The sequence below is a fragment of the Hemibagrus wyckioides genome, linkage group LG29 (genome assembly GCF_019097595.1).
Source record: "Hemibagrus wyckioides isolate EC202008001 linkage group LG29, SWU_Hwy_1.0, whole genome shotgun sequence".
Taxonomy (NCBI): Eukaryota; Metazoa; Chordata; class Actinopteri; order Siluriformes; family Bagridae; genus Hemibagrus; species Hemibagrus wyckioides.
Genome location: NC_080738.1, coordinates 8,294,837 through 8,307,336, shown reverse-complemented (window position 1 = coordinate 8,307,336; position 12,500 = coordinate 8,294,837). Strand labels below are relative to the sequence as shown.

The following is a 12,500-nucleotide window of genomic DNA, read 5'->3' as shown; positions in this document are numbered from 1 at the left end:
ACCAGGAGTGGATTAAAACTCCTGTCAAAATCTTAACATGCAACAAGAGAAAAAATATTAAAATATAACAAAATGAAACTGGGGAAGAAAATAATGTTTCCTAAAATGACACGTGTTTCACTCAAGCAGTTGCAGTAAATATTAGTTAAATTAAATTAAATTGAATTAATTAATTAATTTAATTTAAATTTAATTTAATTTGTTTTAGTGAAAATTCTTGAATTAAATTATTTAAAGGGCTTATTTTATTTTTATTTTTTTTAAAGTGCTATAGTAATACAGTGTGTGTGTGTGTGTGTGTGTGTGTGTGTGTGTGCTTCTAGCTATGTACAAAATGACAATACACACATTCATGCAACAAAATAAAACAAAATGTTTATTTGCTGCAGCTTTGTGTCACTTGTGTTCATTGCAATCACTCCTCCTTAAATGTGAAGTCATGTGGTGTTTAAAAGTGACACACTGATCCTTTAAATGACAAGAAGTTCATTTTTTCTACTAAATCTCATCCCTCTCTCCGTCTCTCTCCTCCTCAGAGCCTCCTTCCTCAGTCTTGCTTCCTGACCAGCTCCCGCCTGCACGGAGCTTCACCTCTCGTCCGCACCCTTACACGGGAACGCTCCGCCCCCTCATCACTACGACCACGACTACAACCATGGCACCGCCGCGTCGCCGTGACGATGACAACTTCCTTCCCGAGGCACTGACTCCTCCTCCCTCGCTGGCCCGGACGCCACCTGTAATCGACTACTGCTCTGCACGTATGGCAGCTGAGCTCTCGTGGCCTCAGACTCATCGAGGGCATGTTGCCAAGCAACCATGCCCGTCTGGCACCATCGGTAAGACCGACACACAGGTTCAGCTGCTTCAGTGTCAGAGAGTGTGTGTTGTATTTTATGCTATGGTAATAAATTAAACTCTGATGGGCAGGAGCTGTGCTCGGATTGTTTACAAGGGCATTGTGACCCGGATCTGTGCTTTGATTGGTTACAGTGATGCTCCAGGGGCAATTTGACCAGGATCTGTGCTCTGATTGGTTACAGGTGCATTTTGACCAGGATCTGTGCTCTGATTGGTTACAGCCGCATTTTGACCAGGATCTGTGCTCTGATTGGTTACAGCTGCATTTCGACCAGGATCTGTGCTCTGATTGGTTACAGTCGCATTTCGACCAGGATCTGTGCTCTGATTGGTTACAGTCGCATTTTGACCAGGATCTGTGCTCTGATTGGTTGCAGCCACATTTCGACCAGGATCTGTGCTCTGATTGGTTACAGTCGCATTTCGACCAGGATCTGTGCTCTGATTGGTTACAGGTGCATTTTGACCAGGTTCTGTGCTCTGATAGATTACTGAGGCATTTTGACTGGGGTTTGCTTTGATTGGTTCCAGGGTCATTATGGCCAGGATCTGTGCTCTGATTGGTTACAGCCGCATTTCGACCAGGATCTGTGCTCTGATTGGTTCCAGGGTCATTATGGCCAGGATCTGTGCTCTGATTGGTTACTGAGACATTTTGTCTGGGATCTGTGCTCTGATTGTTTCAAGGGGCATTTTGACCGGGATCTACTCTGATTGGTTACTGAGGCATTTTGTCTGGGATCTGTGCTCTGATTAGTTACAGGGGCATTTTGTCTGGGATCTGTGCTCTGATTGGTTCCAGGGGAATTTTGTCTGGGATCTGTGCTCTGATTAGTTACAGGGGCATTTTGTCTGGGATCTGTGCTCTGATTGGTTCCAGGGGAATTTTGACTGGGATCTGTGCTCTGATTAGTTACAGGGGCATTTTGTCTGGGATCTGTGCTCTGATTGGTTCCAGGGGAATTTTGACTGGGATCTGTGCTCTGATTGGTTAGAGTGATGTTTCAGGGACATTTTAAGCAGCAGTTGCACTTTAAGTGATTAGAGGGGTGATTTGAACAGGAACTGCTTTCCAGTTGGTTACATTGACATTTTGACCAGAAACTGTGATCTGATTGGTTACAGTGACATTTCAGTGACAGGAAATAGACTTCAGTTGGATTTTTTTTAGCAGGAAATGAAGCCGGTTATTGTGACCTTTTGGGCAGGAACTGTGCTCTGATTGGTTGGAGCTGAATTTCAGACCAGAACTGGTTATAGGAGCATTTGATTGGTTACAATGGCATTCTGACCAGGAACCGCATTCTGATTGGTTACATTTGAATTTCAAGCACTCTGATTGGTTACAAGGCCATTATGGGTGTAACTCATGGTCTACAGAGATAAATAAAGAGATAAATATATACACTTTTACATTTCATACTATATTCCATGTTCTAATTATTCTACATTTGTGTGTGTGTGTCTGTGTGTGTGTGTGTGTGTTTTACAGGTGTGGCTACATACACCTGTGTGATGGGATACTGGGACCCCAAGGGCCCGGACATGAGCAACTGCACCTCCCCATGGACCAACCACTTTACTCAGAGAGTGAGTGCACACAAAGCATCATGGGAAATAGAACACTAGGAATATCTTTCCATACAGCAGGATTTCTTTATTTAGCAAAACGGATAGATTTATTAGCAGTTACACACTGTGTGGAAAAGTTCATATTACACTACGTTTATGTCAGTGTCAGTGTCCGTCATTTCCAGCTGTTTTATATCTTACTTTGCATTACAAAATAACACAATCACAGTGTGTGTGTGTGTGTGTGTAATGGTAATATCATAAGAATGGAACATAGTTTCCCGAGTGTTACTGTGAGCAGATGTGTGGACTTATGTGAATAGGTGGAATTGCAAATCTATAAAGTAGTTTGTTCCTGCGCTTATTTCACCATCGAGGGACAGAGAGCAGGAAATCAATAAAATATACCCTCTCCCTCTCTCTCTCTCTCTCTTTGTCTGTCTGTCTCTCTCTCTCTGTCCCTCTCTCTGTCCCTCTCTCTTTAATTTTCTTTTTCTCTCTCTCTCTTTGTCTCTCTCTCTCTCTCTCTCTCCAGGTCCCCTGTGTCTGTTTCTCAGTGCATGTTTCACCCTCTTTCTTTTTTTCCTGCATTTTCTCTGTATCTCTGCATTTCTTTGCCCTCTTTGTCATTCTCGCCATCTCTGCCTGACTCTCTCACTCTTTCATTACTCTTCTCTCTCTCTCTCTCTCTCTCTCTCTGTTTTTCCTTTGTTCTCCATCTATTTTACTACATTTCCGTCTTTATCACACCTTTCTCACGCTGCTCTGTCCATCTTCATTGTTGTTCCCTCTCAGTCTTTTTTCTCACTCTTCCTTTGCATCACACTGTTTTATTTATCTTCTCTCTCTCTCTCTCTCTCTCTCTCTCTCTCTCTGTTTACGTTTTTAATCTCCTCTCAGATCAATTCCATTTGTTTTCTTCACATTCTTAGAAGATCTCAAGCCATTAAGGGTTTTTTTTGGTTTCTTTGAATTTTGAAGGTTCTCTTTTGGAAACAGAACATCTGTGTCCTCGCAGAAAACCTCACGTTTATGTGGACTGTCCACCAAAGGAATCCTTATGTAGGTTGTTGCTATAGAAACACTACCATATTTGGACAGGCCCACGTTAATACAGACATGTGATTTGCTGTGAAACCGGAACAACTTTCAGAGCTGCTGCTATAGAAAATGAATCCACTCCTTCCAACCAATCAGATTCACGAATCCAAAGTAGAATCATTTTAGGAAGCTCAGATCTACACAATGAACCTCCATGGAAATTACTAGAAATGTTCTTCTTGTAGATGAGGTCAGGAGAGACGGCCGCCATCGTCGCGCGTGAGCTAGCCGAGCAGACGAAGACAGCGGTGTTGCGTCCAGGAGACGTTCCGTCCACAGTCAGAGCCATGGCCCAGCTGGTGGAGCTGTTAGACGTGCAGCTGAGGAACCTCACTCCTGGTGGGAAAGATACAGCGGCACGCAGCCTTAACAAGGTAACCACACACACACACACACACACACACACTAACCTGCACACACACACACACTAACCTGCACACAGACACACACACACACACACACACACACACTAACCTGCACACACACACACACACTAACCTGCACACACACACACACTAACCTGCACACAGACACACACACACACACACACTAACCTGCACACACACACACACTAACCTGCACACAGACACACACTAACCTGCACACACACACACACTAACCTGCACACACACACACACACTAACCTGCACACAGACACACACACACACACTAACCTGCACACACACACACACTAACCTGCACACAGACACACACACACACACTAACCTGCACACACACACACACACTAACCTGCACACACACACACACTAACCTGCACACAGACACACACACACACACACACACTAACCTGCACACACACACACACTAACCTGCACACAGACACACACACACACACACTAACCTGCACACAGACACACACACACACTAACCTGCACACACACACACACACTAACCTGCACACAGACACACACACACACACACACTAACCTGCACACACACACACACACACACACTAACCTGCACACACACACACACACACTCACACACACTAACCTGCACACAGACACACACACACACACTAACCTGCACACACACACACTAACCTGCACACACACACACACACACACACACTAACCTGCACACACACACACACACTAACCTGCACACACACACTAACCTGCACACAGACACACACATGCTAACCTGCACACACACACACACTAACCTGCACACAGACACACACACACTAACCTGCACACAGACCCACACACACACACACACACTAACCTGCACACAGACGCACACACACACACTAACCTGCACACAGACCCACACACACACAATAACCTGCACACAGACACACACACACACACACAATAACCTGCACACAGACACACACACACACACACACTAACCTGCACACAGACCCACACACACACACACTAACCTGCACACAGACCCACACACACACACACTAACCTGCACACAGACGCAAACAAACACACTAACCTGCACACAGACACACACACACTAACCTGCACACAGACCCACACACACACACACACTAACCTGCACACAGCCGCACACACACACACACTAACTTGCACACAGACCCACACACACACTAACCTGCACACAGACGCACACACACACACTAACCTGCACACAGACACACACACACACTAACCTGCACACAGACCCACACACACACACACACACTAACCTGCACACAGACGCACACACACACACACACTAACCTGCACACAGACCCACACACACATACACACACTAACCTGCACACAGACACACACACACACACACACACTAACCTGCACACAGACGCACACACACACACACACTAACCTGCACACAGACACACACACACTAACCTGCACACACACACACACACACACTAACCTGCACACACACACACACACACACACTAACCTGCACACACACACACACACACACTAACCTGCACACACACACACACACACTAACCTGCACACACACACACACACACTAACCTGCATACAGACCCACACACACACACACACACTAACCTGCACACACACACACTAACCTGCACACAGACACACACACACACACTAACCTGCACACAGACGCACACAGACGCACACACACACACACACTAACCTGCACACAGACACACACACTAACCTGCACACACACACACACACACACTAACCTGCACACACACACACACACACACACACTAACCTGCACACACACACGCACACACACACACTAACCTGCACACACACACACTAACCTGCATACAGACCCACACACACACACACACACTAACCTGCACACACACACACTAACCTGCACACAGACACACACACACACACTAACCTGCACACAGACACACACACACTAACCTGCACACACACACACACTAACCTGCACACAGACACACACACACACATACACACACTAACCTGCACACAGACACACACACACTAACCTGCACACAGACACACACACACTAACCTGCACACACACACACACACACTAACCTGCACACAGACACACACACACACTAACCTGCACACAGACACACACACACACACACACACTCTAACCTGCACACAGACACACACACACACACATACACACACTAACCTGCACACAGACACACACACACTAACCTGCACACAGACACACACACATTAACCTGCACACACACACACACTAACCTGCACTCAGACACACACACACACACACACACTAACCTGCACACAGACACACACACACACTAACCTGCACACATACACACACACACACGCATACACACTAACCTGCACACACACACACCTGCACACAGACACACACACACTAACACACACATTCACCTGCACAGTCTCACATACACACACACTAACCTGCACACTCTCACATACACACACACACACTAACCTGCACACTCACACACACACACACACACACTAACCTGCACACTCTCACATACATACACACATACACACACTCACCTGCACACACACACATACACACACACACACACACTCACATACACACACACACACACACACACCTGTACACTCTCACATACACACACACACACATACACACACACACACACACACACTAACACAACAATGTGCTCAGTACACACACTCTCACACACACACACACACACACATACACACTCATCTGCACAATCTCACACACACACACATGTTCTTATGATGTGTTGGCACATTTTTTTCTGTTACATTCATTCTAACAGTGCAGCATGTTATAACAGTCTTATTACAACACTATTACATGTTAGTAATGTTTGTAGAATGTTTGGCTTATTTTAAAGAGCTTCTGGATTAAAGCTTTTTCTGAAAGAGAAACTCAACTGTCAATCCAGCAGTGTGTGTGTGTGTGTGTGTGTGTGTGCAGGTTAGTGTGTGTGTATGTGTGCAACTCTTTCTCTCTCTCTCTCTCTCTCTCTCTCTCTCTCTCTCTCTCTCTCCTTGTGTGTGTGTGTGTTTGTGCAACTGTGTGTGTTACATGAAAGCGTCTCTCTCTCTCTCTCTCTCTCTCCTTGTGTGTGTGTATGTTTCATTTCCTGAATCCGTATGCAACAGAATTTTACATTTTAGTGCCCTGTTAAAAGTTTGTGTTAAAAACATCTACCCTAAAGTGCTGTTATATAACACACACACACACACACACGCACGCACGCACACACACACACACACACACCTATTTCAGTAACATTTGCACACATCAGATGAGTTTTTGATCTGAAAAAGAGCAACAGAACATCTATCTGTCTGTCTGTTCTATCTGTCTGTCTCTCTTAGAGTGATATACAGTATGAGTGTAATGCACAGAGTCACTAAACAGAGAGAGAGAGAGAGAGAGAGAGACAGAGAGAAAGTGTGTGTGTGTGTGTGTGCAAGAACATGCTATTAATTTGTTACTTTTTGTGTTTCAGCTCCAAAAGAGAGAACGCTCATGTCGATTCTTCATTCAGGTATTTCCTGCTTTTATCTCTAAATCTTCATGTATGGTGTGTGTGTGTGTGTGTGTGTGTGCGTGTGTGTGTGACCTACTGCGCTTTGTTTTAAATACATTTGTGTGACTAGCGCACATTTTTCCTTCTAAGAAAGCACTGATGATGTCAGCACCGGTCAGCAATGTCACATCAGGAGACACACACACACACACACACACACACACACACACACACACTGGAGCCAGCAGAGCAGTAGCAGATGGAGCAAAAGGAAGCGGTAGAGCGAATTTGACGCTCGTACATCCTACAGAAATCTTTACATTTCCTGACTGACTGATTAAAGCACGAAGCACTCGAGTCTGCTCCTTAAGGTCAAAGGATACGGCAATAGATGGAAGAAGGTCACTATATTTACACGTTTTCTTAAGTAGCTCTCATTCTGGACATCGCTCCGTTTAAACTATCCCGATGATCGGAGTAGATGGTGAGAAGGAATGAATAGGTGTGTATATTTGTGTGTATCGATTCTGTTCAGTACAGAGAGGCTTTGTGTTACAGTGATGGGTCCCTCTAGCAGCCTGAGAAGGTGAAACACTAAACACTAACATGTCAGCCCTCTTCCTCATACACCAGCGCACAGACAGCCAGGATTGGCCAGGTATTGCTGTGATTGACAGGAGAAGTAGTCATCCATCCCTTTTGCTCCCGGATCTGGTGCTATATAGTGAAGGCAAAATCTAACACAGACGCAATAGCCTCTATATCGACGTCTATTCAGTCCTTTCCTGTTCAGAGAAGCTGACTCATATGTAATGTATTTAAGATTACGTACAGTCTATGGGGACTATTGGTGTAAATGCGAGTGCTGGTGAAACACTTACATGTTGCGTAAGCCCAAGTCCATTCGTTGCATTGTGTTAGAGTTTGTTCCAGTGGCGGACAGTCAATAGGGGGCGCCGCCCCCTTTAAGTTAGTACTTTAACACATTAGCAATAATTATATATTTTAAAATTACCAAATAAAATCATTATAGTCATACTATTCCACTGTTAGTCATATTATCAACTAATTAAACTAATAAAACTGTATTTTGTGTGTGTGTGTGTGTGCGGAGCGCCGGATAAACGAGTGTGTATGTAGGTCCATATAGTTTTGAAAAGCATCTGAGCTCTGACTGGCTTGTTTCAAAGAACCCGCCCACTTTTCTTGAGAGCGAATCAATATTGTTTTTATATATTTGGCCTCATTTGGACCATTCTCAACGAGTCTCCTTACTGCTCAGCAGACGGTCAGTTAACGGACAGGTGCTGATTGATGTGGAAGCAAGGTGAAATATCTCGAGATGAAAGAAAATTCGGTTCTATCTTTACAAAAATACCCTTTCACAAGAGAATTAAGACTTTTCTGAAAAATAGCATGACCCAGGAAAGTGTCATTCCATTGGCTGTGCGGTCAATGGAAAAGAGACTGGTCACTGAGACGACTGACTTTAACCAGAAGCTCTTTGAGAAATTTGCAAGCCCGGAAGAAAGGAGAGCAAAAATTCTTTTCACATAGTGCCACTGGCCTGTGATTAGGCAGCTTTCCAGTGTGTGTGTGTGTGTGTGTGTGTGTTTAATGATTACCTTCATTACTTCATTACTGATAATAAACCCACATTGAACTCAAATTGGGTGGCTTAGTGGTTAGCACTGTTGCCTTACAGCAAGAAGGTCCTGAAGGTCCTGAAGGTTAGAATCCCGGGTTCTAACAAGCAGGGGCCTTTCTGTGTGGAGTTTGCATGTTCCCTCCGTGCCTGTGGGTTTACTCTGGGTACTCTGGTTTCCTCCCACAGTCCAAAAACATGTACATTAGGTTGATTGGTAATTCTAAATTGCCCATAGGAGTAAGTGTGAGTGTGTGTGGTTGTCTGTCTATATGTGGCCCTGTGATGGACTGGTGACCTGTCCAGGGTGTACCCCTGCCTTTCACCCAATGTGTGCAGGGATAGGCTCCAGGAGATCCCCGTGACCCTAATTAGGAATAAAGCGGGTATAGATGATGGATGAATGAACTCAAATTCACTGATTCATAGTGCATTTAATTGCATGCTTGACTTTAACAGGAACATTTTCAGTATTTTATCTTTGTATAAAGATAAAATACTGTAAGCAGTATTGATCCATAATCACCTGATAAATGGCTATTTACTGCCCTGCATTACTACTACCAAAATTTTCTTAGCTCAAGCCGCCTCTGGTTTGTTCCATTGATTCAAATCTATTGACATCCACCAACAGCAACTAAACACAGACTAAATCCAGTGGACTTCATTATTGCCCCAGTAAACGAAAAGAAAAAAAATGGACACACATTTTATTCAGCCGGAATGTTCCCGGGAAAATTTCCCTTCCTGAACTATAGACATAAAACCTATATCCATAAAAGACCCAAAAATCTATTAGCGGCCATTAAGAAAATATCACAGCGCTGAACTTTTAAAAAAGGGAACGCGTCCAAACACAACTCTTACTTGCCGCTTTATTAGGAACACCTGGAGTTATCTACTCAGGAGAATAGCGTATACAGTCACACAGATAAACATGAAGAGGTTCATGTCAGACATCAGAATGGAGATGATTTTATGGCATGGTTCCTGGTGTGAGGGTTGGCACCAGACAGACTGGTTTAAAGATTTTTTATTCTTTTTTTTGCCAGGAAGTTGCTGATCTCCTGGGATTCTCACAGAGCAGTCTCTAGAGTGAGAAAAACATCAAGTGAGCAACAGTTCTGTTGATGGAAACACCTCATTGATCAGAGAGGTCCAGTGGAAGCTGGTGTGTTCTTCAGCTCATCATGAGCTTTTCTGTTCAGCACGGTTGGAAAGAGTTACTATAGACTCAAAAAAAATATCTTCTGACCTTCTTATCCGAAAAAAAAAAAAACCCACTGTCACTTGATGGCTTTCTTTTCTTTTTCACACCATTCTGTGTAAACTCTAGAGACGCTTGTGTGTGAAAATCCCAGCAGTGTTTCTGAAATCCTCGAACCAGCCCATCTGGTAGCAACAATCATGCCACAGATGACATTCTTTCTTCATTCTGATGGTTGATGTGAATGTTATCTGAATCTGTACGTGTGTATTAATTATCATCGTTGCCACATGATTGGCTAATGTGATGCCTGTGTGAGTGAGCAGGTGTATAGGTGTTCCTAATAAAGTGCTCATCAAGTGGATTTCCACACAAACCCCACCCCTTTTCACAGATCTACTGATCTAACTCATGTGGCATGACCCAAAGTCTTCAATACTTCAAGACTTCAACGGTGGCCACGAGTCTGAACTTCCAAAATGTAGTTTAAATACAGCTTCAGAGATCTCTGAACCTTTTTAACCACAAAATCTCGTCTAGCACTAGCTCTGGGATGCTCGTCCACGATGCTACGTACTACGCAATCACATCAGAAGGTCACATGTGACGTAGGTGGAGCTACAGACCTGGTGTTTACTAGTGTGGAGAAGGAGGACCGCTATGAAGTTGTTGCGTGTGGAATGACACAAAGTTATGTGTAGCTTTTGTGGTTAAAAAGTACACAATTTTTTATTTTTCTAAGAAAATGGCCGATGGTTTAAGCCGATGGTCTAGATAAGAGCCTTCTTCCTGGGCTGGGATCGAGGTTTACAGCTCTCTGAAGCTGTATTTTGGAAGTTCAGACTCGGGGGCACCATAGAAGTCCACTATATGGAGAAAAATCCTGAAATGTTTTCCTCAAAAAGCATCATTTCTTTACGACTGAAGAAAGAGAGACATGAACATCTTGGATGACGAGGGGGTGAGGGAATTATCTGTAGAGGTTTGTTCAGGAAGTGAACTTCTCCTTTAAATTTTAAATAAATAATAAAAAAAAAAAACTCCTTTCTAAGGAGATTTTCTAAAAAATATATTTGTAAACATAACTGATAGGGTGAGCAACATACACGGAGTTTTGGAGTTAAATTGTTACTACAGAAAATCTAACGTGAAGATCGAATGCATTAATATAAAGCCGTGATTTGCCTTCTAGCCGGAACTACTTTCAGAACCGCATCACGCCGCTTTATCAGCTTTTATCCCTTACCCAATAGCACACACCTCATTCCGGAAATCCAGCAGCTTGAGCATTTCTCACATACTAAAATGATCAAATTCTCAGTGGTCAACGAATAATGCTGTGGTGTGTCTGTGTGTGTGTGTGTGTGTGATTGTGGCCTGATGCAGTCTTTACGCTGGATTAGCCCCACAGCTTCAAAGCATTTCAGTTCTGCTCCATTTAGCAACTCTGTGGAAAGCGCAGTGTGCGCATGTGAGTGTGTGTGAGTGTGTGTGTGTGTGTGTGTGTGTGTGCACGCATACACACACAATTGTGTATCTGTCTGTCTGTGCAAGCTGCAGATAAAGGGGAGTGTGAGTGTAACAAGAATTGTGTTTTGGGCTAAAACGCCTCGCTGTTATCTTTACTTGTGTTGTAGCTCTCTCTCTCTCTCTCTCTCTCTCTCTCTCTCTCACACACACACACACACTCAACTTGACACAGTGAGATGATTTCATAAACAAATATTACACTCTTGGATCCCAGTTTTTTTTTCTACCTCACTCTTTCTTTTGTGGTCACTTATGGTCTCAGATTGAATATCCTTTCTCTCTCTGTCTCTCTCTCTCTCTCTCTCTCTCTCTCTCTCTTCTCTCTCTCTTACACACTCACACACAGTTGTGCTACTGTAACTGGGGCAGAATGATTCAGCCAATAGCCACATTAGCCAGCAGCAACCAAACAGACAAACGACAAAACATCCTTCTATATCCCTCAGCCACAGAACGAGTGAACAGGACCTTAAAGAGAAAGAAAAAAATAAAGAACAGATCAAATCTACAGCATTTTCTTGTCTGTGTAAGACCCCATTGCTTCCTATTAGAAAATCGTATTAAACTGACATGTGGACTGAAATTAATGACACACAGAAACACTGAAGGCGTGTTTTAGTTTTTTT

The 12,500-nt window shown here is 43.8% G+C and overlaps 1 protein-coding gene across 6 annotated transcripts in view; it reads left to right on the top strand.

Moving 5' to 3' along the window:
- Positions 1 to 12,500, top strand: part of adgrl3.1 (adhesion G protein-coupled receptor L3.1) — a 221,147-nt gene that overhangs the window by 122,401 nt on the left and 86,246 nt on the right. For all 6 annotated transcript variants that reach the window (XM_058384529.1, XM_058384528.1, XM_058384526.1 and 3 more), the window contains exons 7-10: positions 537 to 839; positions 2,354 to 2,451; positions 3,720 to 3,908; positions 7,472 to 7,510. In XM_058384529.1, the coding sequence (XP_058240512.1) occupies positions 537 to 839; positions 2,354 to 2,451; positions 3,720 to 3,908; positions 7,472 to 7,510 (629 nt within the window). The remainder of the gene's footprint in view (positions 1 to 536; positions 840 to 2,353; positions 2,452 to 3,719; positions 3,909 to 7,471; positions 7,511 to 12,500) is intronic.